Genomic DNA, 27,947 nt, shown 5'->3' on the forward strand with positions numbered 1-27,947 from the left:
TAATGTAGAATATGAAAACATCTGTGATTTCTCTACTAATGACAAAGTCACAGATTCTGTGAAAAGCTATTGTGATTTATTGCTGACTTTTTTTTTTCGGCCTGCTGCGGTATATTAGTTCCCCAACCAGGGATCAAACCCGTGCCCCCTGCAGCGGAAGCACAGAGTCTTAACCACTGGACTGCCAGGCAAGCACCCCCGTTGCTGACATTTTTGTTTTAAATAAATTTATTTATTTATTTTTGGCTGCGCTGGGTCTTCATTGATGCGTGCGGGCTTTCTCTAGTTGTGACCAGCGGGGGCTACTCTTCATTGCGGAGTGCAGTCTTCTCGTTGCGGTGGCTTCTCTTTGCTGTGGAGCACAGGCTCTAGGTGCGCGGGCTTCAGTAGTTGTGGCTCATGGGCTCTAGAGCACAGGCTCAGAAGTTGTGGTGCACGGGCTTAGTTGCTTCGCGGCATGTAGGATCCTCCTGGACCAGGGCTCGAACCCGTGTCCCCTGCATTGGCAGACTGATTCTCAACCACTGCGCCACCAGGGAAGCCCATTGGTGACATTTTTTAATTGAGAAATGCTAAATTCGAGGTAGAGATGAGTGAAAATGAAGGTGTAATTCCTTTATTCAAATTCATGGACTCATGAATTCTAACCAGTTTTAGGACCCTCATGTTTAGAGCCCCTGAACAAAAGGGTTAATTCCCCACAAATAGAGGACTAGTGGATAGTGTTAGAGCACGCAGACCCTGCATCCATTCAGACTGTTCCTCATTCTAAACGGTGGTTGAACACGTGGTGATAGGTGGCCAGCAGGGGGCAGCATATGAGCAGAAGTGTGGGGCTCAGTTCAGAGGGAAGCTGCCCCCCCAGTTTTAAGTCCAAGGGCCAGTCTGGTTACAAACAAACAAACAAACAAACATGAGACCCCCAAGCCTTATCTGCTTGCCACCTGTCTTACTTGCACAGGGGCAAGCTTACTCGTAGGTGTGTCAAATGGGCCCAGAAGACTGAGGTCGGACTGAGGGCTCCTGGAGATGTCCTTGCTTGCTGCCTAGGCTGGAGGTGTAGAGCAGGTTGTCTGGGTCTCCAGCGTCCGAGGGTCTGACGCAAGGAAGTGGGTTCTCCCATGAAACATTTGCCCAGCCCTTGGGGTCTTGGGTATCAAGACACAGGCCTGGGGTTGCTCAGAGCTGGGGTGCAACATCAGCTGGGGGCTTGACAGAGGGCCGTCACCACTTCCTATACTGTGGGGCTGGGCTGCGGCACGCAGGGTGGGGGGCGTCTTCCTCTTGGGTGCACTGGCTGCCCATGCCTTCCTCCACTCCCTGCCCCGCCCTCTCCCTCTAGCCCCAGACTTAGAGCCTCTGTGAGGGAGGGTGCTGATGTAGGGCGGGGTTCTATTATGGGATCCTCTGCAGAACTGTCCTCTGGGGAAGGCAGGTGGTGTTGGCTTGCCCCTAGGCCTAGCCCCTGGAAGAACTTTCTAAGCAAAAGCCCCACCTGTGGCTGCTCTGAGACTCGTGGTCTGAGGTCCATGTATATGCTTTTGGCTCCCACACCTGCCCCAGCCCTGTTCAGGCAGAGTGTTTGGTAACAGCGGCCTGCCTGGTGGTGGTACCCCAAGTGGGACTGAGTGGGCCCCTGACCCTCCGGAGACCACCCTCCAGGGCCAGCAGTGCACACAGCACCAGGCTATGGTCCATTCATGTCATCTGTGGAACCCAGAGCCAAGCCAGGGAAAGATGGGGGCAGGAAGGCACAGCCAGGATAGGGAAGTGACCCTTTCTTGTGTGAGGAGATGGAGGGTGAGAGGAGGGAGGGGCAGACCTCAGTACGAAGGGGTGTGGTGGAAGGGCACCCCCTCCCTTTCTCTGGGCAGGGCAGCTGCTGCCTCCAGTCCTTTCGGAAGTTCTCCTGGGGGAAGTTCTCCCCGCCAGCCCCATCCTCCCCATGCTGGTCGGGAAGTACTCAGAGATACCTCACTCTTTGGATCGAAACTTCACAGTCCTAGGGGGTAAAATCACAGGACCAGGGAATCTACAGTCAGTGTGTCCTAACCTTTCTGCCCCAGGGTGGGGAGGTCCGGAAAGGAAAGCTTGGTAGCCGAGACCACAAGGCACTTGCTTTATTGTTCCAGGACAGGGGACAATGGCAGGACTTCAAGGGTTCTACTTGTGTCTCATCTGAACCTGGGTTCAATCTCTGGGGGTTCTTGTCACCCTCAGACCCTGGGTAGGCCGAGGCTCCCACTTGGGAGGGGTTGGGCTCTCAGGTAGGGCATGGAGGGCAAATGGGTCACACCCTCTCATTCCAGGGGCATCCCAGGCCTGCCAAGCAGTCAAAGAAAGGGGGCATGGGTGCTCCCCCCACCAGCCTCTATCAGACTTCCCTTCCCTGAATGCCCAGGCTGCCCGAGACAGCTGGAAGTAATTCACAAGCTGGGGCCTAAACTACATGAACTTCTCGGGAGTGAGACTGTAGTGACCTGGAGGGGCCCTTCCTGCACCCAGGGCTGGGAGAAAAGGACACTTTCAAGTTTCTGAGGGCGAGGGCTTTTCCAAACACTTTGTGTCGGAATTGGGCTCAGTTTGGTCCTGGGGTGGACACTGCCCCTCCTGTGTGTCATCCTGGGAAAGGCCAGAGAGAGCTTAAGTTGAGGACAGGTAGAGCCTGGCACGGCGGGTGCTGCTGAATAGCAGCCCCCCAGGGGTGGGCCCACAGACAACCCGGGGAGAAACTCCATATCTCCTCCTTCTTCATGGGCCACTGGGATAAAGATGGGAGAATAAATACAGGGGGCTTCTGGGAAAGATCATGCCTGGAGGGGAACGGGCCTGCAGGGAACGTGGACGTCAGAATAGGGTTCCGTGGTGGTCTTGGACCTGGCATGGGGGCCCTGAGCTTTTGGTAACCAAAGCCCTCAGCTCTCAGCTGCCCCCAAAATGAAGTCAGGCTCTGTGATGTAGTTCTGATTCCTCTGGATGTAAGGTATGTGTGTGGGTGTATGTCTGCATAAATGTATGTGTGTGTGTCTGTGCATGTGCGCCTGTGCATACATGCATGAGGGCTTAAGTGTGGATGAGTGTGAGCTAGGAAGAGTGCATTTTCTTCTTGCCCAGACACTTGCTCTTCAGGGGCCCTGAGCGAGGAGCTGGTGTACCAGGCGGCAGAAATGTGAGAGGGGCAGAATCCTGGGTGGTGACTTCTACACCCCCAGCTGCCAGCTAACAAACAAGTTGGCTTAGTGGCATAGGGGACAGGGAGTGTGTTCCTTCCTTGACCTTTAAGGTGAGCCCAACATGGGCGGCCAGCTGCGACTTCCAGGCCAGGCAAAGGCTGGAGCAGCTGCTGGGCATAGCTCATGCTAGGGCCATGGGCTTGGAGCTGGGGCTGAGGTACACAGAGGGGCCAGCAGGGGCCATGGATTCCAGCTCCATGAAGGCTGAGTAGAGGGTGGTGAGATGCAGGTCCCCCGCTTCCCCGGAGCCCCCATTGCCTGGTGGTGTCAAGTCTTCTGCCCCACTGCCTGCCTCTGCCAGGCAGGGCCCAGGGGGGAAGCAGCGGGATGGGGATGGGGGTTGGGGCGGCAGCATTGAAGATGACGTCAGGGGTGAGGTCACCAGTACCAAGGGGTCAAGGGCCAAGCTGTCATCCTTCAGCTGTTCCCACAGGTTTCCTATTTGGGGGAGAGAACAGGCGTCACTGGGAGGCACTAAGGAGCCCTGTCTGCCTCCCACCCCATAAAGAGAGCAGGATTGGGGTAACACTGAATGGAGAACAGACCCTTGGCACTAGCTCTGTGACCCCAGGCAGTTGCAGAACCTCTCTGATTCCTCCTCCCATGTAGGACAGTTTGAAAGCCACACCTCAGATGATCTGTGTGGCTCTTTTTCTTGTGGGTGGGGGAGATGATCAAGGATTTGAGAGCTGCCTATTGGAAGGGTTGATGCAGATGCTGTACATTCTGCGGTTACCCTGGGGAGGGAGCCCCAGGAACTCTTCACCCTGGCTCTTGCCCAGGCTCCCAAGGAAGGTGGATCTGCAGCCCAGACCAAGGATCTTCCAACAATGCGCTGCTGCATCCAGTGAGCTGGTTGGGCTCGGCTCCCTGGGCATCCTCCACTGCAGGGCCCAAGGGACGGGAGCAAAGCCAGGAAGCACTGATTCTGGGAGCAAACAGTGCTGCCACCAGCTCCTCCTCTATGTGTTGTGTGACCTGCATCGTGGCAGGCCAGGGCCTGGAGCTCCTTCCCTGGGTATCAGGGCTGCAGGGTCTGGAGGAAGAGAGCTGAACTAAACCCTCGACTGAACTTGGCTGCCTGGGTCCCAATCCTAACTCTCCTTCTTTCTCTCTCTCTCTCTTTTTTTTTTTTTTTTGGCTGCCCTGCGTGGCTTGCGGGATCTTAGTTCTGCGACCAGGGATTGAACCTGTGCCCTCAGCAGTGAAACCGTGGAGTCCTAACCACTGGACTGCCACGGAATTCCCTTAACTTTCCTTCTTTCTAGCTAAGTGACCTTGAATAAGTTACTTAACCTTGGTATACATCTGTGAAATGGGTTGAATAATCCCTCCTATCCTATAGGCACACATAAGAGAGCACATGTAAAGCGCCTCACAAGATGCCTGACAGTTAGTAGGTAAATGCTTATGGTAGCTCACACGTCTATAGCTTCTTCTGAGGCTGTTGAGCCCTGTTCCCTACTTCTGGAGGTGGATGAGGCTCTAGCTGCTCGTTTCTAACAATAGCTCCCCAAGACCTGGGCTCTCTCCCCATCAGACCGGGAGACCTCTGAGGGTCGGCTGCCCCCACCTGCTTGTGGATGTCTCCTACCCCAGTGCACACAGAAGGTCTGAGGCCTGGGTCAGCACCCTCCTTCAAACCCTCTGTGGCCAGTACCAGGACCTGGGGGTGCACTGGAGGTTAGATGGGAATGGGTGGCATTGGCCACGTGCAGAAATAGAGCAGGCAAGATGGAACGGAAGAGATAGGACCTCTCCCCCCGGGACCTGCCTAGCTCTGAGGCCTTCCATTCTTCCAGGGGGGAGATCTGTCTCCTTCCTCTGCATTCGAAGATGAACTCAGAAAATGCAGTCGCTTCTGGGAATGTTCAGACCATGGGTCACTCACCACCAAATATGGAACGGAACATCGGGCCCTTTCCAGCCCACCCAGAGCTGAGAGCGGTTTGATGATAGGTCAGTTGGAACCTGTTCAAGGGCACCAGGAGGAGGGAGAGGGGGGCAAGGACATTCCTCTTTGACCCTTAACCACCACTACCCCCTCCCCAGCTTGGGCCTTCTCTGCTCCAGTTGACCTGAAACCCGGCAGTTAGTTAGCAGGCCGAAGCCTGGAGACTTAGATGGGCCGGGCCACACTGCCACATGTCCCTCTCCAGTACTGTCCCACTTCTCCCTTCCCATCCCCAGCTCACCCTGAAAGTCGAAGTCAGTGAGAGAGGGATTGATGGCGTCCAGGTCAGTGCCAAGGTCTCCGTCGGGCAGCAGGGTCTCGTGTATGGTCCTGGCTGGGGAAGGTTCAGCCAGCAGCTTGGCACTGTGGCTGGGTGGGGTGTGGGCAGGCAGAGGCGAGTCCTGGGGGGTGCCCGGCTGGGCCCGCAGCTCAAGGTGCCCATCTGGCTGTGGGAACAACGGCTGCGGAGGTCCGGGAGGGGCCAGGCCCGGTGAGAGGTACGAATATGTCTGCCCATAGCAGGAGGGTGCATGGCCCCCAAGTAGGTCCTGCAGGGGATTCTTGCCAGGAATGGGGCCCGGAGCTGGGTGGATTGACTGCAGCGGCTGGGAGAACCTGGCTGGAGGTGCCAGGGGCCGGATGGGGCCTGAGCCTGGCAGCCCAGGGGGCGGGCAGCCGAGCAGTGGGGAACCCAGCTTCTCCCTCTTGTCTCCAATGAGGCTGTCCAGCTCTTCTGAAAAGGCCCAAGAGAGAGAGACACCATGAGACCTCCCTTTCCCCACGAACGCTCCCAGCCTTAGAACCGCACTCAGGCGCTTTCCTCACTTATCAGTTCTCCTTGCTCAGCTTTTCTTGCCTCCTCCACTCTTAGTTTTTTGGCTCGTGGGCACCCTGGGCCCTCCCTGCATGGCCGTTACCCTCACCTGGCTTGGCCATGCTTTTGCGCACGGCAATGGGGTCTTTCCTCTTCCACTTCTGCAGCTCCTCCTGCATCTTGTCGATCTTGGCTGGATTGAGGGCCCACAGGCAGCCCTTGCGAGAGGAACTGCCTGATTTGTTCTCTACCTTCTCGAAGCACTTGTTAAGAGACAGGTTGTGGCGGACAGAATTCTTCCAGCCATCAGGCGCCGTCTGCCAGAGCAGAGCAAGACAAGAATTCAGGCCGGGGTCACGATGCCAGAAAACTCCTTTGCTATCTGGGCACAGAACTGCCACCCACTCTGGGGCCTGTCGCCCTCGTCAACACCCAGCCCACGCTCGGTACCCTTCAGTAGTAGGGCAGGGGTCACAGTTATTAGCACCTAAAATCTGCCTTCATCCTACCTCATGCCCTTCAGAGATGGCTGTAGGTGGTTCATAAAGGAAGGGCTGGTGGGTGCTACGGACGACCCCGCCCCTCCCCAGCCTGCGGTTGGGCCACTCCCCACTGGGTCCTCAGGCCTGTGCTTGGACCCGTCTGTGGAGAGGGACTCACTACACTGAGCTCTCCCTGCTGTGAGTTTGTCTCTGGGGTGTAGGTCCGTGGAGTCCTCTGAGTGTGAGGACATGTGTGTCCCTGAGAAATGAGTGTGTGTGAGAAAGTCTCTCTGGGGGTGTGTGTGGGTATCCATGGTTGTATGTGTGTGCTTGTGAATGTTCATATGTGTGTGCCTAGGGGGCGTGGCCTGGTGGGGAGGCCAGCCCTCAGGCGGGCAGTGCTCATGCCAACAGAATAAACACCCATTAGGAGGCCTGGTCATGCCACCAGGGCAGTAATTGCGCCCAGGGAGGGTTGTAAAAACTATTAGGCTGACTCAGTTGGGTGAGAGGCGTGTGGCGGGGGTGCCAGGGGGCACCCCCTGTCCCCCCACCTCCAGCTCTGTCCCAGGCTCTGTGACAGTCCTGGGCCCAGCAGGGGTGACTGTGGGCAGAGCGCCTGCTCTGGCTGGTGAGGTCCCTCTACCCTTGCCCCTCGGCCCCTCTCCCTTCCAGCTCACAGTTTCTGCTTACTGAGGGGCAGCCACTCCCTCCTCCCCAGCTCACTTGCCCCAGGGAGCAGTCAGGCTGAATCATGTCCAGCAGAACTGGGCCCTGATACCAGCGTCACTGCAAGTTGCTCGCAGAAGCTGCTGGAGCCTTTCTCAGGGGCCGCTGGCCTGGGTCAGGGGCCTGGTTGAGATGACCCCCAAGGCTCCCAGGGTCATGAGAGAGAATTCTTGAGCCACCAGACCAGCCAGCTGGGGAATTCAGCTTCAACTCCCACGACAGTCCCTACTAGGAGTCAAGGCTGTGGGCAGAGTTAATGGGCACTGGGCCCTTTTATGGCCCCATAAATCTGTGATTTGGGGGTGCCAGGGCAGCCCCCACCCCAGCCACTTCCTGTCTGGAAGAGGGATGATCAGCACTAGCAATTATGTCCAGTGACTGGAACTTCCCCAATCCCGCATCTCTGACTCACAGGGCTTCAGGACGCCCATCCCAGCTGCCTTGGGCATGAGTGCTGCCCACCCCAGGGTCCACTTTGTCCTTGCCCAGAAAAATGACCTTCAACTGGGGAGTGAGTGATAGAGGGGGCAGACGATCTTTGACCTAATTCCTTAGGTGGGTCAGAGGGGAACTGTGAGAGGTGGAAGGAACTTATGCGCCAACAGGTTCAACCTGACCATTTTACAGACTGGGAAACTGAGGTCCAGAGAAGAAAGGGTCTAGCCCTAGATCACACAAGGAGGCGGTGACAGAGCCCAGACTCCAATTCTGTTCCCTAACTAAGGGCCCTGCCCAGCTCACCCCATAGGACTGCTTTCACCATCTGGGGCCTGACCCATCCTCACAGATGCTTTCTCTCTGAAGTCAAATGTAAACTTGGGAGTGAGGGAGTGATGCAACTGGCTAAGAACAACAACTGGAACCAAAAAAAAAAAGCAGTTAGACCTCTTCACTACTCAGCCCTATAAAACAGGGATTACACAGCTCCCAGGAAAAATAATTAAGCCAGGAAGATGAGACGTAGGGAGGGGCTGGGAGTTGTCAGGGAGGACAGGCTGAGAGGAATGGGGCGGGGCCCTCACTTCCCTCTCTCTGGCCTGGCTCCTTGAAGCCCTAGGGGACCCTCTCAAATCTTTATAGGCCAGGGAGACTTTGGCCCCCTGACTTGCTGGGGTAGAGGGGCAGCTCTGGATACTGGCTTTGATGCTTCTTGAATCCCAGTGACAACTCTCCTTCCTCCTCTCCCTTCCAGGACCTTTGAGGGATGACCATACTTTTTCATTCTTGGCCAGAACTCTGGCCATCTTGCCCACTCCTCATCTGATGGCAGCTTGGCAAGTACAAGCTTGTTTGAATATCAGCCTCAAGTTACCCCCAGGCAGCACAGTTGGGAAGATGGTGGGGCCGGAAATCACTGGCAGGTGGAGCTGGGTTCTGGATTACCTGGGCCTCAGCTCCCACCCTCTGCCTGGGTAGAAGGTGAGACTGTATCCCCTAGGGTGCAGGTCTCGGAGAAGGCACTCCTCACACGCAAGCTCTGACCTCCCTTGCACCCCCCCCCAGAAGAAGGAGTTTTTGTTGGAGGGCCTGGGGAGCATCAGACAAGGGAAGTGGGTGGTGTGGGAAGCCAGAGAGCTTGAGCCGGCAAGTGATCCCACTTGATGTTTGGCCTTGAGCAAATGGAGAGAAGGGCATCTGTCCTGCCTCTATGGAGGGAGTTTGCTAGAGCCCCAGAAGCCCCTTCTGTGGATGATAGAAATTATTGATAGATCCCGTCCATGGGAAGGTCAGGTGAACCAGCCAGTTCCCTAGGACACCCTAAGACCATGAAGCCCACACTCTGCTTTCTGGCAGATCTGCAGCTGAGCCTGCCGCCCACAGAGGCAGATCCTAATCTCTCCCGGGAAGGTAATGAGTTCTGCAGTCCCAGCATCCTGTGTCACCTTGGCTGGCCAGCTCCTACCCAAATTCCTCCAGTCCTACAGCATCCTGGGGGCAGCGGTGGGAACAGCCTCGCATTTCTTCCCAAGCTCTCTCTCCCCATTTGGGGTAGGTGGACGCTCCTTGAAGCCTATCAGAATTGCCATGTCCACCTTCCACCAGCATGAGGTCTGACTCCAGCCTGCTGTGTGACCTTTGGTGAATGGCTTGAGCTCTCTCTTCCTCACACAGAACTGTCCTTCTGAAGTGGAGACAAGGGGAAGCATGTAGGGGACACACCCTCTCCTGGCTTTCACTCAAACTCATCTCCCACCTCCCAACGGAATCCTCTGGTTCCAGAGAGGCCTGGCTTGCCCAGGACTTGGGGCTGGTGGGGTGCAGTGGATTGGGGGCTCACCTTGAAGTAAGGAAAGTGCTCCGTCATAAAATTGTAGATCTCGCTGACGGGAAGGCTCCCAGTTTTACTGTTCTTCAGGGCCATGAAGATGAGGATGCTGAAGGCAGAGAAAGTTCTGAGAGTTTGAACCTCTGACGTGGCCTGGAGTTTTTCCCCACCCCCCCGCCCTGGCTGGAATAGTCAAGGAAGAATAGCCTGCTGCAGAATTCACACGTGAGAAGCCCTATGAGGTCCAGAGGAGAAGGAATGAGAAAGTGTCCACGGAAGTCAGGAATTACTGATATACAAGGGTCTCGTGGCATCTGAGAGAGCTGGGTTACAATCCTGGCTTTGGCCACTCACTAGCTGTGTGACCTTGGGTGAGTGCCTTAACCTCTCTGAGCCTCAGTTTCCTCAGCTTTGAAGCGAAGAGAGTAATAGCTATCTCAGAGTCGTGAGGATTAAGCATGCTGCCTAGCACATAGAAGGCACTCATTAAATGGAAGCTGTCATTACCAGTCAGCCTTCAGCCGATTGCATGAATGTTGGATAGTAAGGGAGGGGATTAAGGTTTTTTGAGTCCCTACAAAGTGCCAAGCATATTCTCTCACTTAATCCATCCAAAGGCCTGAACACTGCAGTTCTTTTTTTTTTTTTTTTTTTTTTTAACAGATGAATAAACAGAGGCTCAGAAAGATTAAGTAACTTGCCTGAGGTTTCACAGCTAATAAATTCAGAGCCTGGAGTAGAACCCAGTTCTACTGGACTCCAAAGATTGCATGTGCTCCTTTCTGCTCATCATCCGGCCTTCCACAACGCCCTTCTCTGTGCTCCTGGATAATGTTTAAGTTCCTTTTCCTTCTCCTGAGCTCATACTGGCTGATGACCTGACCCCATGAGGGGCCTGGCACACAGGAGGTCGAGTATCGATGTTGGTTAGATGAATGAAAGTTCAGATGGAAGGTCTCCCAGATGGGCTGGGTGCTGCTGGCCTGGTACTTATAACCCCAGCGCCAGAGAAGTTGCACCAGATCTGGCAGATGCTGGATAACTGAGCCGCATCTGCAGATCTCATCCCTCACTTACTTCCAGCAGAGCTTTGGGGTGAAGCTTCTCTCTATATCTGGGGAGGGAGGGAGAAGGGGGGAAGCATCCCCCCTAAACTCTCGGTTTCAGGCCCTGGGCCCCAGGAAGCTAGAACTTAGCGGGCTCATCCAGGGCACCAGCACCTACTGAGTTGAGCCAGAGACATGGCTCCCCAGGGTGAGATGAGAGGTCAGAGGTGAGCTAGTCAATCCCCCTGCCCCATGCTGGAATCCTCTCTATAGCATCCTTGGGAAGTCCACTAGCTATGACTTCCACTCCCTGCCATTACCCTTATACCTCAAGGGATTCCATGTCTCAGTTTCCCCAGGGTCCTCTCAGCCCTCTTCCTTCTACCTCAGGAGTGCTGAGAAACGTACCTGTAGGAGTAAATGGGTTTTGGGAAGAGAGGCTGGTGCCCATCGGTGCTGGCCTGGGGTGCAATCCGCTGGTATGGATAGTGTGAGGAGCCCAGGTAGGGTACAGGGTAGCCACTGCCACCTGGTGAGTACTGTAGAGGTCAAAGGGGCAGAGTGGTTGCCATGGTAACCAGTCTTCCCAAGGAAGGGGGCCCCCTGCCCCCATTCATATACATCCAGAGAAGGAACTGAGGCTAGATTCTTCTCTCATGTGCTCCACCACCATGGTCATGGGCCCCAAAGGCAGAGCTATCTGAGGATGCTGGCCGAGGATGTGGCTATCCAGGGGCCTGTGAGGAGATCCACATTCCAGAATTCAGTATCTCGGAGGCCTCAGAGCTCCCTTCCTCCAGCGTCTTTCTCTCAGGTCTCTAGGTACTCTGGTTGCCATGGTGATAGGACAGGAGTTGGGCTAGAGAGTGTGAGGGGTAGCCCAGGCCCCTGTACCCTTCTGGGCAGGCACTCCGGACCTCTCTGGTATCTCCTGGAGTGGTTGGGCTGGAAGTGGGGTGTCCAGCCTGGGCATTTGCTGGGCACTGCCACCTTTTATGAGTTTCAGTGGCTCCTTGAAAGGGCTGGTCATGATGGTGGGCAGGTGAGGGTAGGAGGTGGTTTTTATGGCAAAGGGAGTGGCTGCAGTGCCAGGGATGGTGTTTTACGGGGATGAGGGTGGGTAGGAGACTCTGACTCCCCCATCTGCTCCAGGCCGAAGTGATCTTTCCAGGTCACCCGAGAGACACTTAGTGACTGAGTCACCTCTCTGAAGGTTCCATAAAGCCCTGGGTGTGGCTATCTTGTTCGAGGAGGGGGTACAGAAAATAGAGGGCATCAAGACAGGGCTGGGCATGACAAGGCCGTCTAGGGTCTGGTAGTCCCTTAGCCCTGCTGTGGCTCAGTTCCTGTTGGGCCAGGCTGCCTCAGGGACAGTCCTACCCTGGGTCAGACCGTGAGCCTCAGGAGGGCTCGGCTATTCCAGCCAGGCTCGTCATGGAGTGAGGATGATCCCTCATGTGTTCCCTCTGCTTCCTTCCTTCTCTTTCTTTCTCCCCACTAAGCAGGCAGAATGACCAACACACCCCCATCCCCCACCCACCTGCCTGCCTCCCTGGCTTGGCCAAGATCAAGGCCAATGCCAAAGAGCTGGGAGCAGAACCTGCTCCACAGGCAGGGCCTGTCTCAGTGCCAGGCTGCAGGTGGATGGAGCTGGGTGCTGGGCAACCACTTGCTCTGTCTTGCCTGGCGACTCCTGGGAGCTGCTTGGCTGTTCTAGGGCTCTTTTCTTTCTCTTTTAAAAAATCTCCATCCCATGCCAGTGTGGGGCAATTACTTGGCTTCCTGTACATCTGGGAGGAGCTGAGGCTGGGCAGTGGGGTGGGAAGGGGGATAGGGCCAGAGATGATGGGGACCTGGAACCTCCAACTGGGAAGGCCCCCTAACGTCACTCCTGGTCCCACCCTGTCTAGGCTAAAGGGGAGTTTGAGGCCAAGGCCACATAAGATGGTGGCTGACCCAGACGAAAGCCCATTGTTCCCTGGCCTGCTCAGCCTTGTGTGTCACCCCATTTACTCCTTTTCTCTTGGCTCAGTCCTTTTCTAGCTCTCCTCTTCTCTCCCTTTTTGGTTCACATCCGGCCCTGCCCCAGTCTCAGTCCCACTCTCTTTCCTGAGACCTCTCAGGCACTGCCAGGGTCTCCGACAAGCCCCATCCACCCCCAGAGAAGGGCAACTGCTTCCCTCCCCATGAACCCCTGTTCTCCACGCCAGGTGGCCCAGCCTGAGATTCAGGGCCCTGCTGTCCCTACCTGCCCATCCAGGTGTGCACACACACACACTCACACCCACACCCGCACACCACACACACATGTAATATCCTGAGACCCTGGGGAAAATTGCCCACCTGCCCCAGACCCACCTGGTGGAAGGGGGGCTGGGAAGGACAGTACATATGCTGCAAGGGGGGCTGGTAACAGTACATCCCTGGACCACTCTCCAGAGGGGGGGGCTTGACCTTGACTTCTGACCCCTGCTGGAAGGAAAAAATAACAGATGACCAGGCTGGACCATATTTTTCTTCCTTTTTCTCTTCTGTGTCTCGAAACTTACACAAAAGCAACCCCTACTTTGCCTCCCCCAGAGCTTATTCCTGGAGAACAAATAGAGAACAGAGACGGGCAGGGATTTTCCTGAGGGAACTCAGCAAGTTAGTGGTGGAGCTGAGGCTGGAACTGACAGGGCTCCCCATCCCCCCACCTCCCTGCAGGTGAGAGACTGAGGCTGGGCTGTCCGGGGACATGGGGGAGACTTGTCATTGGTCACACTGAAGCTGGGGTAGAACCAGCGGTCTCCCTAGAATGGCACAAGTGTGCACTGCCTGACCCCACTCACCAAGCCTGGCTCAGGACTTGCTTGCTGGTTCAGAGCCACCAGCCCCTCAGAGCAGGTCTGCAAAGGACCACTGCTCTAGAATCCCCATTGCAGAGCCATGGTGGGCGGAGCACAAGAAGTGGCCAGAGAGGTTGGTCCAGCTGGGGCCCCCAAGGCCCTGCCACTTCCTCTTCTGCAAAGCCCAAGGGAACTCTGGCAGGCTCTCTGGAGGGGGCTAGCGAGTCCCCTCTGCTCTGGCCATCCCCAACTCAGAGCCTCTGCTCTCTGCTCTGGGGAACCTACACAGTTGCTGGTCTGCTGGAGCCCCGTGGCCTTTCTCACTCTGGCAGAGGGAGCCTGCAGCTGCTGCTGGTGGTGGTGGCCAGATCCTGGCGTCCCATGGGTTGTGAGCCCCACATGGAGCCCCCAGGGGCCAGCATAGAGTTCTACCCAGAGTAGGGCCAGACAGAGTGTGCAGCTAGGTACAGGAAGGTAAACAAGGCCAAGAGCAGGTGGACCATTCTTCCTGGGATTACCAGGGGCCTTGGGAACCAGCATCTGGGCCCAGAGGGTCAAATCAGCTGTGAGCTCTTTCTGGGTGTGCCCGGGGTTGCTGATGCAGAGATAACCCTAATCATAGTATCTCAGGTCTAGAAGGGCCACAAACACTATGTCCAGCCCTGTCATTTGGCAGATGATGGGGCTGAGCCCATAGAAGGGAAGTGATGTGCCCAAAATCACTCAGAGAGTCAACCAGCCTGCTGTGGGTCTCTGGGCCCAAGCTCTTCTCTATATTTTGTGTGTGTGTGTGTGTGTGTGTGTGTGTGTGTGTGTGTGTGTGTGTAAGAAAGTGGGCTCAAACCTCAGCCTCACTTCTTATAGGCTGAGAGACAGCTTGGGCAAGTCACTTGGTCTCTATGGAGCCTCAGTCTCCTCATCTGCAAAATGGGGTTAGTGGGAACTCTTTAGAAGGTTGTCATGAGGATTAAACAGGGCACTTGAAAGAAAGCATCTGGCACAGTGACCATGGGCTGGCACTGAGTGGACATTTAGGGGGAAGTAACTGATGCGATGGTCCCTTTACTGGGGGTTGCTGCCACGTTCAATGGGCCTGAGGAAGATGCCGCCAAAGGGCCCCAGAACCAGAAGCAGACTCTGTCTTGGCCACAATTGGTAGGTGCCCAGCGCCTTCTCTATCTTCCACTCCTGGGAAACAGGCTTTTGTTGGGGGTGGCTTGTGGATGGAATGGGAGCCTGTTTGAAAGCAAGAGGTAAGGAGAGCTGGGGGGCATCTGGAGTAGGCACAGCCCAGGCTGGGGAGTGGGGAGCAAAGCTCCCTTTAGTCTTCCTCTTCCTAAGGCAACAAGCCTATGAGGTACTATTAACGATACTTTTCTGATGAGGCTCAGAGAGCTTAAGTGACTTGCCCAAGGTCACACAGCTTGTGGGTATGGCTATGAAAGGAAATGAGCTTTCAAGGTGCTTTCAAGGTATTTCTATGAATATAGCCAGGCCTCACTCTGGGTAAAGAATGGGACCGGAGGGTCCTTTGAGAAGACTTAAGTCCTCTCTCAACTCTGTAGGCTGATGCTGGAGAGAACATTGTGCCCTGTGGCTCCTCCCTAAACCCTTTCTCTTGGCCTCTGGAATGTGTTTTTCTTCTCACGTTTGCATACGGGCGTGTAGGTCTGGCTGGAGATTCTCGACACTTAAAAAAACAGAGAGAAGCTGCACACTGGAATCCTGACTCAGGAGCCTCTGGGAAGCTTCCAGCTTCCTCTGTCTGACAGGCCTCCCCAACCTTGTCCCCCCGACACCAGGCCAGGGCAGCAACCCTTGCCCAGCTGACCTGGAGGCCCAGAATGAAGCCTAGAGTCCCCAGCTCTCTGAGCTTGCTGCTTTCCTGGTGCACACTCACCCTGAGTGGAAAGGTCTGGAAAGGGATGGCGGGGGGTTTGTTCTGGGCTGCCAGGAATTGGGATGGGGGTAGGTGGGATGGCTGCCGGCCACTGGTACTCACCAGGACTTGGGGGCTGTGCTCCCGGCTGGGGTAGGGGAGCCCGTTGCACCAGGCCTCTGCTGGGAAGCCGGGCAGGAAGGCCTCACGCTCCCCCACATCCGTGGGGATCTCCTCGAAGGCCTCCAGCGCCCCTGGGGTCCTAAAGGAGTGTCCAGCGAGGGCCAAGGCGGTCTGGGCCTCAGGGAAGATGTCGTCATGGAAATGCCGCTTGTATGGATGGAAGGGCACGTGGCTGCCCTTGAGGAAGCGCCCGGGGCTGCTTGCCGGGCCCTCCTCAAAGCCGAAGCCGGGGTACTTGTCTGAGTGTGAGAGCCAGAAGGGGCCCAGGCCAGGGCCAGCTGGGCAGTGGACCTGCTCCGGACCCGGTGACGCGGCACAGGGGCTGTGTGGAGGCAGTGAGGGTGCCCTCTCTGGAGGGCCATCAGGCACAGATGATGAGTAGCTGAAGCCAGCATGCTTCTGGGGTGGACAGAGGGTAGAGAGCCTGTGAGCGGAGGCTGCACCGGGACCCTACTCTGTGCGAAGGTAAAGGGTCTGTGGCTGAGCTCTGGTGAGACATAGCCTGCCCTTGGAAGCCCCGTTCTGACGAGAGCACACTGCTTCTAAACCTGGGTCACCCCCAGTAGGATGGATGCACAGTCCTGCCCTGGGAAAGCCCCAGACTGAAGGGACAAGCAGAGGCCCAGGTCTGACACTTCTGGATCTGGGAGTCACTGGGTACTTATTTGCTGGTGGAAGGGACAAGACAGATGCAGGCAGGTCCCTTGGGGATGGGGGTGACGGTCCACCTGCTGCTCGTGCACCTCTCAGGTTTTGGCTTCAGCCTGGACCTAAGTGCCTGGTACTTACGTTCTGTGGGGCAGGGGAGCCTGGGAGGCCCGGTGCCTGCATGTGGTCCCCTTGGGGCTCGCCCTCCAGTCTGGTGGGGCCCGGCAGCGTGACGTCAGACTGCGGCAGGAGTAGCGACACCATCACCCAGTCCTGGCCTCAAAGAAAGCCAGCTGTGATGAGTGTGAGGACCACCGTCCAGGGCTGACCAAGCCCAAGTCCACCACCTCCACTCCCACCCCATCCCTGGGCTGGGACCCTGACTCCAGCCAGATGTCTGATGAGAGGGGGAAACAGACAGACAGAGACAGATAAACAGACAAACTGAGAGGAACATTGGAAACAGAAGGAAGCAGATAAACAGTGTAAGAGACAGAGTGTGAAGGACACAGAGAGAGAGAGAGGCTGGTGGACTCGAGGGGACTTGGATGCCTGCTGGCCCCGTGAGCCTGGCAGGCATCCCCCACGGCACTGGGGCTGCCACCACCGGCCCACTGTGGAACGTGGGGCATATGTGGTTTTCTCCTATGTCCTCCACACTCCAAAGTACCTGTGACTTTGTGCAGGCCAGTGCCCTTTCTGAGCTTTGCACTCACCATTCGAAAAACTCAGGGCCTATACTCGGTGACATGGAGGGCTCTTTCTGTTCAGACCTTCTAGAATTATGGGAGAACTCTGTACCCAGCACAGTTGAAGGGTTAAGAGGACTCAGCTCAAAGCCAGCCTTTGCCTTTCCTTGCTAGCTGTGTTAGCGAAGCTCTCTGAGCTTCAGCATCAATGAACTGCAAAAACAGGGAGGGAGAGAGGGCCGCTCTCATGGGGATGCCGGACTAAATGAAATCATGCACATGAAGAATTTAGCACGGTGCCTAGCATGTAGTAAGTGCTCAATAAGTGCCAGCTCTCGTTATTAAAATCATTATTAGTATGGTTCTTTTTTTTTAACATCTTTACTGGAGTATAATTGCTTTACAGTGGTGTGTTCGTTTCTGCTTTATAACGTTAGCACGTTCTTACTACTACTAACGTCATTTCTCTGCCTTCCTTCTCCACCATCTGCAAAGGGCAGTTTCTCCTGAATTTATTCCTCTTTGCCCAAGTAGTTTCTGAGAAAGGCCACCCTTTGCTGAGAGCCTGCCCTGGGCTGGCCACTGTGTAAATGATTAGGAGAATTTTCTCATTGGTTTGTCAGAATAATCCTGTGAGGGAGGGATGTTATTAACTTCACTTTCCAGATGAAGAAACTGAGGCTCAGAGGGGTGAAGTGACTTGCCCAAGTCACATAGCTAATCCTTGAGAGAGTCAAGTTTTGAACCCAGATCTGTCTGACTCTGAAGGCTACACTCCTCTTAGTCTCTTCATTTGTTGGGGGTCAGAGTGGGGGGTGCACGGGCTGGGTGCCAAACAACAAGAAAAGCCCGAGGTTTACACATACCCAAGACCCCCTCCGGCAGAGCAGGAGAACTGCATTTCCCCAGCCCTGCTCTCCCAGGAGCTGTGGGAGGGAGGGAGGGCTGCGGTGGTCCCATGTGCCCAGCCTGGGGTTGGTACATCTTTGTTAAATAAGCTCTCTCCTTCATTTGACAAGGGGGTAGTGGGGACAAAGAAGGGAGGGCAATTGCCCAAAGTCCCTCAGAGGATCAGTGGCAGAGGGGGTTAGGAGCTGGGGTCCAGGTGGGGGCCTGGTGGAGGCTCTCCCGCCCCTTCAAGAGTCTCCACCGCCCCTTCTCCATGTCCCGGTGCCGCTCACTCGGCAATGCTAAATGTGGCGTGACCAGGGAAGCGCCGAGCTGGCCGTAACTGGACACCACGGTGGAGCAGGCCTGGGGCCCGAGGTGCAGGGCAGCCCATCTCCGGCTCCGCATGATTGCGCGGCCCGGCCCCTGCTCCCTGGACAGCCCCTGGACAGCTCGGGCCCGCCTGCCACTCCTGGCCCTGGTCCAGAGATGCTTTCCCAAGGCCTTCTCCAGGCCTACCAGAGGCAAGGCTGGGCCCCTTCCTCCCCCAGGTCTTGGGCTTTGTAACACGTGGGGCGGTGGTCACTCTCCTCTCCAGAGGCAGAAGAACATATGGTTAAGAGCAAAGGTTTTGGATTTGGGCTGACCCAAGTTTGAGTCCCAGCTGTGTCACTTCCTGGCTGTGTGACTTTGAAAAAACGGTGCAATTCTCTGTATCTCCTTTTGCTCCTCTGATAACAGGGCTTGTGAGCCCCCCTCCCCCCTTGTAGAGAGAGGGATGAGGCTGCCTTAGCCCCTGACCCCTTTCTCGAGTCGCTGGTGGCGCTCTTAAAGTTGCAGTATCTAGTTCAGAAGCTCTAGAGTCAGGATTGGGTTTGAATCCCAGTTAACAGTGGAACTTTGGTTGGACAACTCGCTCAGCGTCCTTCCTCGGAGCTCAGTTTCCTCATCTATAAAATAGGGCTAATAGTACGTACCTCTCTGGAGGGTTAAATGATATATTGCTTGCAAACAGCTTAATGCATAGGATGTGCTCAGTAATGATAGCTATGATTAATAATTCGCAGTAGGACAGAGTTATTCTAAATGATGAGCTCTGGGGGTAAGGACCAGGAGAGCAGAGGGAACTCCTCTTCCCTGCCTCCCACCTCCGTCTCCCTGACATCATCCTCCCCCATTGGCAGAGGCTAAACTTCCCTCCTCTTGACCCTCTGGCCTCAGAGATCATTTTAGCCTTTCCCCTGAGGGAGAATGGCTGCAGAAACTCCCAGGGATTAGAGTAGGAAGGAAGGGGAGGTGACTCTTGCTTTGGATCCCTCAAGAGGCCTCTCTGATGGTTGCAGTGTCCGGGCCCTGGCATCTGCATTCAGGAGGAATCTTTCATTGATGACTAACCTTTACGCTACCTGCTGCAGTTTCAGGGGGCACAATAGGATGTGTGTCAGCAAATATCGTCAGCAAACCAGTGCAGGAGGTCCAGTCAGCTCTCCTCCTTCCTTGGATCCCAGGAGCTACCCCTGATGGCACTCATGACCCTGCCACTCAGTGTGGGCTTCCACAACCCACAACCTGCTCTCTTTTTGGGCTAGAGCTAGGCCAAGGCTCTCAATGGTGGACAGTGCCCTGGGGTCCCTTGGACTGTAAGGACTTTCCTAATCACAACTCCACATCTATAAAGCACTCTGCAATTTACAAAGCACCTTCGTATCTACCATCTCATTTCATCCTCTCTTTGCCCCTGAGAGTAGCAGGCAGCGGTGTGCCAGAGCCAGCTGCTATGGACTTGTTAGGGCCAACTGTACCCATCTCTTTCCAAATCCATTTTTGGTGAAATTGGCCCAAATTGGCCTTGGTGGGAATATTTACCCAAGGAAATTTGCAAATGCTACAAATTCGTCCTTTTTTTTGAGAGCTGGTGGGTGAGCATTTATCATACACCAGTGGTAGGGGAGAAATGTCATTAATCCCATTCTTCAGGGGAGAAGATTAAGGCCCAGAGAGAAATGACGTGCCCATGGCCACATAGTTAAAACTGAAAACCACATCTCCTGCGTCTCAGGCCTCAGAGCCCCAGTTATTCCCCCAAACCATTCCAGGGGTGCAACGCTGGCAAAGCTTTAGCAGAAGACCACCTTAGTATCCAGGTATTCTGTCTACCCCTTACTCTCAGAACTTTTCCTCCTTCCATGATCCTTGAGGAGTGGGAGGGCAGGGGTAGGGATAGACGAAGTAGACTTGATCTTCCCTGGAGTTGGAGGAAAGAGAGAAATGGTCCTCTAACCTGAGTAGGAAGCATGACGAAGAAGAAATTCCTCAGAAAGAATGACCACAGGATCAACAACCAGTGTTATCAAATCTCTGCTCTGTGTCCTCACAAACAGCCAGGCTTTTTGTCCCTTCTACCCAGCATATCTCCCCACCCCTCAGAGACTCTTTTCACAGTACCCCAGGATTAAGGCAGAGGGGGCATTTGTGGGGTAGGAGCGGGGGGACACCCTGTTTGCTGGTTGTGTGACCTTGGACAAGTCACCTCCCCTTTTCTGTACTCAGTTTCATTATAAGTAAAATGATGTGCTGGGACCATTTGCATCTAAAGATGCTGAAGCTGGTCCTGTGGATGTGTATATGGTCCACAGAGCTGTCAGCTAGGCCCTCATCTCTGTTTTTTCTTCAGGAGGGACCTCTCTGAGGAAATCCTCAAGGGGACCAGGAACAGCTGGGTGAGTTATTATACCCCAGAAAGGAGGTGCTGTATTATCACCCCCATTTTATAGATGAGGAAACTGAGGCTCAGAGAGGTTAACCTGACTTGCCCAAGTTCACTCAGCTAGTAAATGATGCTCCCCAGGATTCAGACACAGGCTTCAAAGCTAGAGTGCTTAACCACTATGCTACACAGCCCCACCTCAGGAACACCTCAACTTCCTTGCTCACACCTGGAAGCCAGAGTGGCAGGTGGGGGGCAAGGTTGGAGGTTTCCTTGGGAGGGTCTGTCCCTGTCCCCCATGTGGGCGGCTGAGTCACAGAGGACACTAAGGGCCCTCACTGGGCTGTACACTCTCCATCCCATGCAGGCTGCTCCTACCCGCCCTTTACAGAGAGGTGGAGATGGTAGAGTTCCACCTTAATGGTTTCTGTTGCTGGCTGTGGCAGCATGTTTTACAAGGGGTGGTGACCGTGCCCAGGGCTGCCTGTGGCCCCACCCAGGGCTCCACCCTCCCGGCTGCTGGGAGGGGTCCCCTGGAGCAGTTTGGTAGCTGCTTAGTGGGGGTCGCAGGGAAGGGCCTGGGGGCCACTCCTGAGGCTGGACACCCAGGATACTGGGGTCTGGGGTTTCTAGCTCTTCTGCGCCCATCAGGTTGGGGGTTCTGAGGCCCAAATCCTGTCCCCCCTGGCTCTTGACCCTGGCTCGGTATCAGGAAGTGGGTCAGCTGCCCCTGCCTTGAGATCTGATTAAAGGGCTCTGAGAAGCAACTACAGTTGAAAAGGGCAGGGGGTGGAGTGGGGAATAAGAACAAAGGATGAAGAGTCCTCATGTCCCCCATGGGACGCTTTCCTCACATCTGAGCCACTGATACCTGCAGCTGAGTCGTTCCCATTCCCCAAACCAGGGCTCTCCTGGAAACACTTCAGTCATTCCTCTGCCTCTGGAAGTAGGCTTGTCTTAGAGCAGCACTCGGTATGCCCGTCCTGAAAAAGCACTTGAACCACCTTCCATGCCTGGGGCTCACCTGGAAGTTCTTCCAGTTGTCTAACCGTAATGTAATCTCTCTTGTAATGTTAGTCCTCTTGCCCTATCCTTCCTGCCATTCACCAAGGGCTAGTAAATGGCAATGGACTCGTCCCTCCTGCAGGGTGGGTCCCAGCCTTGCTGTGGATGTCTAACTCCAACAGCTTCCTGTTCCCCCATTCTCCTTTGCCCAGAACCCCTTCCTTTCTACCATCCCTGACCATCGTGGGCAGCTTCCCATCTCTCCAGCCCATCCCCAGCCCCTGCCACCCAGTCTTGGCCCCAAAGGAGCTGAATCCAAGCACTCACATTAGGCTCTGGGCCATGGCCACCATCACGGCTTCGGGGAGTCATTCGGCCCAGGAACTCCGCAGGAGCTTCCACTGAGGTATAAATACTCCCACATGCCTGGACCAGCCCCCTGCCTGAGGGCCGGGGCGGAGCTGCCTCCCCAGGCCAGGCAGGCAGGTCACATGCCCCATAAATGTCACTGGACCACAGGCCCTTCCTAGCAGCCCTGGGGAGACCAAGTGGGGCCTGACCTCCTTGGATGGATGGATGATGGATGGATGGATGGATGGAGGGATAGGTGGATGAATGGAAGGAAAGGGGGGTGGGTGAAATGGACAGACTGATGCGTGGACAAATGACTGGATGGAAAGCTGGACAGATGGACAGACAGATGAGTGAATGGACAGTGGGACAGATTAATGGGTGTCCTTGAACTGCCTATGGATGCTCATTTGGTAGATGGGAAGAAAGGGGTGCTGGTTTCAAGGAAATAAGAAATGCTATCCTTCAAAGCTCCCATCCATCTCTTTCTGAGACACACCTACCAGGCCCCCTTTTCTCCTCTGCTATGGGCACCTGGTCTGAGAGATCAGCTCTGCTGGGTTCTCCCTACTCCTTAGGTGACTCTTTCCGAGACACTTCCCACCTAAACACCCCCAACCCCCAGGAATCTTTTGGTCTTTGGTGTCATGCATAGTCTGTCTTTTCCTCCCTCCTGCCTACTCTGGAGTTCAGGCTCTGAGGCTGTGAGCCCATCTCCAGATCTTGTTCCCAGAAGCAATATCATCTTGCCCTCCAAGTTTAGCAGGGGGAGGGGGAGGCAAAATTCTCTCTTCCAAGATCGTGAGACCCTTATATGTGCGATTTAGGGAGAAGGTGACTTCCACCCCCCACCTTCCCCAGGAATTTTTAAAGGCATGACTGGGTCTGATGGTGAGAATAGGTCTGGCAAGGGACTCGTATGTGAGCCAGGTGACCTAGAGCCCCTGGGGCCTGACTGGAGAGCTGGGCTCCTGAAGGGTGGGGATTCCTTGCTTGCTAGTCCTCCCGGGGGGCAGTGTTCAGAAAGCAGTGGTCTGATCAAAGAAAGTTCCTTCTAATCCTCAGTCTGCCTAGCTGTGAAAGGGATCAAAGAGTGGGTGGTGAGGTGGGCAGTGACTGAAGGAACAGGAGGATTTTTCATAGATGGTAAAACATGGCCTTCCTCCTTCCTTACAGCACGCTTCCTCCAGCCACTCTGCCTAAAGAGGGTAGGGGAATGGGTGGGGGTGGGGGGTGGGATGAAGTTGGTCTCCTCTGAGCACCCATTAGCTCTGTGATCCAGTGTCCCAGAAGTCCTGCCCCCATAACAAAGTCACTCAGGGCTGAGCCTGGTGGTCCCACCTCCAGCCTCCTGTGGGCTGCTCTCATAACTGGCTGTGGAGTTAATTGGTTGTGGTGGTGATTGGTGGCTGAGGATATGAGAGGTGAGACCCACAGGGATGACTGGGGCGTTGTTTCACCTCATCCCCTAGATTGGCATTTATTATCTCAGAAACCCCCAGCTGCCTTACAAAGCCCGCCGGTTCCCGCACAGGGAGTCCTTCTGACCAAGGACCCTAGAATCTCCTCTCCCAGCTCTGCCATCCGCGTGGGCTAATCACAGAAATTAACCTCATTTCCTCCTTTATAAAATGGGATCCTCTTCTTTGCCCTACATACCTCACCTGGCTGTCCTGGGGACTGAGTGAGAAGCAGGGTGTCAAAATGCTCTGAGGAAGAGAAACTGACACCATCTTGCCTGCCGCCCCTGCCTCCTCCCCTGGGGTCCCAGGCCCATAGCATTTCAGGAGAGGGATGCGGGCTGAGATCTTTGCCCCTTCAACCATTTGCCCCTCCCTGGGTGCTCCTCATAGAAGGGATCCAGACCCCTTTCTGCCTGCTCACCTTACTGGGGGCTTGAGATGGCTCATGGACCTACCACCCCTTGAGCCAGGGGCCTCCATGCTCTGTACATATGATTATCATAAGGACTGCTCATTATGACCAATCTATTATTAGGGATATTAATCCCACCACCACTACTAATGCTACAGATCTAGTACCAGACAAATACACACTGGTGGCACCTCTCCTCCAAAGCCATCCAGAGCGCACGTGCACACACACAGATCCTCCTGCGCTTGGCATTGCCATCCCAAAGAACTTTCTCTCTAAAACCTTTCCCACCTTGGGCAGATTGGACATGATCATGAGAAGGCCCCAGGAGGCGGAGCCTCTTCTCCAAAGCCACATGCTCCTTGGGGCCCAATGTGGGCTCCAGGAACTCCTCCCAGAGGGAGCTGGGGACACCTCTGATGGTGAACACTGCTGCAGTCACTCTGCCTCTGCTAAGTGGACAGTCTGACAATTGGGTTTTCTGATCACAGTGATTGTGTGTGTGTGTGTGTGTCCTCATGCACATCCTATGCCTTCCAAGAATGATGGGCTGGTGTAGTCTGGGACATGGCTGTGGAATTTACAAGTGTAGGTGAGATCTCCATTTGTCTCCGGGTGATCCGGTTCCAGGGACATGCCCTATTCTGGGCGTGTCTGTGTGTGTGTGTGTGTGTGTGTGTGTTGGTGCCCAGGTTGTCTGTAGTTTATCAGAAGCAGTAGTTTCAGGCTGGGGGAGCTGGGCTTGAAGTAGACTGATCATCCGTCCTCCCATGAGCATGGGGTGGAGGGTTAGGGTCAGACCTCTGGGAAACTCTCTGTTGCATCCTGGGGGGTCTTGAGTGGTACCTATCCCCTGCACCTTCCAGAGTAGCAATGAGAGCATGGGTTTCCTTTTCTCTGTGACTCACAGCTGGCTCTTGAGTCAAGTTCCCTGAGAGATCACGATTCAGCTAATTCTCTCCCTGGCTCCATTAATCTGAGCTGACTAAGCAAGAGCCACAGGCGGGGTAGAGACTGGGGATGCTCAAGACTGCAGTCATTCCTAAACAGCCCAGCAACCTTCCTTGCTTTAGCTTCTGTCCATCTCCTTGCCTTGGGCCTGGCCATGCTTAATAGGATCGGTTATGCTCCCAGCACCCCCCAAAAACGTTGCCACTACCTCCCTTTGGGGCCCTGTAAGGACGTCTCTTCACCTCCCCACTTGACCTGCCACACACCTGCAGTGTTGAGAGGTCCATCTGGACATCAGACTTGTCTTGTTGCACCTGAACTCATTTTTACTATTTGGCCAGCAACCAGTGTTTAAAGTTCAGATAAGGTCAGGAAGCTGAGGGCTTCTCCAGGGATGATCCTATCCAATCCATTTTGTCCTGAACACTGGGAGAATGTGGAGGACGTACCAGGACCTGGCGGGGGCACGGATGAGGGGCGTTGACCTCCAAAGGGGATCTCTGGTGTATGGAGAGATCCATCCTGGGGAGGTGGAAATGGTGTGGGATGGGAAGATGGAGTTAGGGATGAGGATGATGTTGGGGCTGAGGAGGTGAGGGAGAAAGCAAAGAGAGAAATAAGGTGGTGGAGGTGGAGGTGAAATTGGGGTTGGGGATGTGGGTTGGATAGGAAGAGGGCTGGATTGGGGTTAGAGATGAGAATGGGGGTAGAGTGGGTTGTGAAAGGAAAGACAGGTGGAGTAGAGAGGTTATGGATGCGGAGGGGTGGAGGTTGGAGATGGGCACAGAGATGGAGGAAGGGGCAAAGGATGGGAAGGAATAAATGGGAAAGGCCAAAATCCCTCAGGGACCTTTGATTGATGCTTCTGAGACCCACTCTCCCAGAGGTCACCTTGTCATTCCCCTGCTCCCGGGCATGTCGCCAGCCCAGCCACACCCATCACAGATCAATGGTTGTCTCTCCACTCAGGAAACCACCTCCTGTGGTCACATGGTCCAGCTAAACTCAATTTAAAATGCTGAAACGTCTCTCTGAAGTCTAATGTCAATCTCTCCTGCTGCAGAAGCCCATCTCAGCTTGCTAAAAACTCCCTCCTGCAGGCCTCAGCAGGGACGGTGGGCTGTGACTGGGAAAGAAAGAGGGGAGGCCATATCTGCGGGACCTCTGTCCCTGGCATCCCTCTGTTATAGGGGAATAAGGGGAGGCAGGCAGAAATGTCTCCCAGCAGCCCCCTTCTCATCAGAGTATGGAGCCAGAGAGACTCATAGAGGGGCAGTGGGCACGGGGGCTTATTTCTGTCCCTTCCTGTACACAAGGTCTTCAGAAATTTCAGTGTGACTTATAACAGTCTCTAGCTAGGTGCTTGAGCCCTGTGTAGGCAGTGGGGGCTCTGCTGGTCCATGAAGACTCAAGCTGGAAGGAGGGAGGTTAGACAGCAGGAAGGACTTCCTGGCAGAAAAGGATGGAGAGCCCATGGGAAGTGGTACTTTTTTTTTTTTTTTTTTTTTCGGTATGCGGGCCTCTCACTGTTGTGGCCTCCCCCGTTGCGGAGCACAGGCTCCGGATGCGCAGGCCCAGCGGCCATGGCTCACGGGCCCAGCCGCTCCGCGGCATATGGGATCCTCCCAGACCGGGGCACGAACCCGTATCCCCTGCATCGGCAGGCGGACTCTCAACCACTGCGCCACCAGGGAGGCCCGGGAAGTGGTACTTTCTTAGAGGGCAGATGGAACTCTCCATGGGGGCTAAAGGAAGGCTTTCCCTGAGACCAAAGTGGGGACATAAGACATCTTCCCAGGAGGCAAGTGTCACCAGTGGGCTTCCCCCTTTGTCTTCAACTGTCCCAGGCCTTCTCCTGTCTCACAATGAAGGAAGGCACAGCTGTTGGTTGGGGTCATATGGGGTTAGGGTGTCGATGAGACAAAGATGGGGAGCAGGGAGGGTGCCCCAACCCTCTCATCTTTCTCTTGCCTTCCCAGGAGCAGAATCAAGAAATAAAGTCCTTTACTGAAATAAAGCCCTTTGAGAACTCCCTGGCATTCCCGGGAGAACAGGTTCCTGGCCCTGGGAGGTGAGTGAGGCGCCGGGCCTGGGTGCGCAGCGTGCCTCAGCAGGCCCTGGAGCCCGGAGCTGAGCTCCAGTAGAGGCTGCATGGGCGGGGCCGGGCAGGGAGCTGAGAGGAAATGTGTCTCTCCTCACAGCACCTTCGCTCCTGAGGACCAGCGCCTCCCCAGGACCCAGCCCCACTCTGGCCCTACCTGGCCCACCACGAGAGTGGGGTCCAGGAACAGAGGTGCTGCCCCCATCGGTTGGGGATGCCCTTCTACTGCCTGCGTCCTGGGGGTCAGGGAATGCCCAAGGTGGTAAAAGGGCCTGAGCTGGGCCCGACGGGGACAGGACTGGAGTGCAATGCCACCCAACCTTTCTCACCCTCCCATCAGCCCAGAGGAACTGGGTTTTATCAGCAGGGAAAAGAGAACCCTATGGGGGCAGGCAGAGCTGGATCCTGCAGCAGCAGAGACTTCAGACCCCAGGAAGGACTGACTTCAGGACTGTGAGTGAATGCCCGAGTTTCCTCCCTCAGGATTGGGGAAGTGAGGAGGGGGCAGACCTGCCTGGCTTGGGAAACGACCAGCCGAGAGGCAGGTGGAATGGATGAGATGATTTCTCGAGAGGATGTCCCTCTCCACCCAGGTCCTTTCCTGCTGACCAGCCATGACGGGCCACAGTGCACACGCAAACATATCTTCCCCACACCTGTAGGTGCAGAGACAAGAGGCAAACATGCCCACTCATTCGAGTCTATTCTTTTTTTTTTTTTTGCGGTACGCGGGCCTCTCACTGCTGTGGCCTCTCCCGTTGCGGAGCACAGGCTCCGGACGCGCAGGCTCAGCGGCCATGGCTCACGGGCCCAGCCGCTCCGTGGCATGCGGGATCTTCCCGGACCGGGGCACAAACCCGTGTCCCCTGCATCGGCAGGCGGACTCTCAACCACTGCGCCACCAGGGAAGCCCTCGAGTCTATTCTTAATCTAACTTGCTTCTTTGGACATTTGGGGGAGGGCCTGGGGACTCCACGGGGAATGCCAGAAAGTTACCTGATCAGATAGGGGGTGGGGAAAAGCCATGGGAGCCAGAGGGGTCTTCCTGCTGCTCTGGCCAGTTCCCTAAGGGCCTTTGCTCCCCAAACCCCCAATTCCAGGCGTCCAGGGTCTGAGAGCTCCCTGCATATCCCAGGTTTGCTCACCAGGCCTCTTGGTTTCTGGGGTCCGGACCTCTGGGGGATTCTGCCTTGAGTGCAGCATCAGGTTGTGGCCGTAGCACCTGTTCGCCACCTGTCTGCTTCTCCACCAGCTGCACCTCTCCTTCCTGCAGCCCAGTCCTCTGCGCAGGCCCAGGCACCTAGACCCCAGCTGAGGC

At 55.4% G+C, this 27,947-nt stretch overlaps 1 protein-coding gene across 2 annotated transcripts; it reads right to left on the bottom strand.

Annotated features, from left to right (window-relative positions):
* Positions 1-2,507: 2,507 nt before the first annotated feature.
* Positions 2,508-27,910, bottom strand: FOXN1 (forkhead box N1). 2 transcript variants are annotated; one of them, XM_082604645.1, is made up of 9 exons: positions 27,775-27,910; positions 16,204-16,335; positions 15,355-15,813; positions 12,883-12,993; positions 10,933-11,063; positions 9,491-9,587; positions 6,111-6,318; positions 5,429-5,920; positions 2,508-3,671 (listed from the first exon to the last, which is right to left on the bottom strand). In XM_082604645.1, the coding sequence occupies exons 2-9, from the start codon at positions 16,324-16,326 to the stop codon at positions 3,355-3,357; spliced, it is 1,938 nt and encodes a 645-aa protein (XP_082460771.1). In that variant the 5' UTR covers positions 16,327-16,335; positions 27,775-27,910; the 3' UTR covers positions 2,508-3,354. The 2 variants fall into 2 exon arrangements, with proteins under 2 accessions (XP_082460771.1, XP_082460770.1); XM_082604644.1 differs by having other exon boundaries at positions 12,883-12,996.
* Between the last annotated feature and the right edge of the window lie 37 nt (positions 27,911-27,947).

This window comes from Mesoplodon mirus (genome assembly GCF_964341445.2).
Source record: "Mesoplodon mirus genome assembly, chromosome: 18".
NCBI classification, from domain to species: Eukaryota; Metazoa; Chordata; class Mammalia; order Artiodactyla; family Ziphiidae; genus Mesoplodon; species Mesoplodon mirus.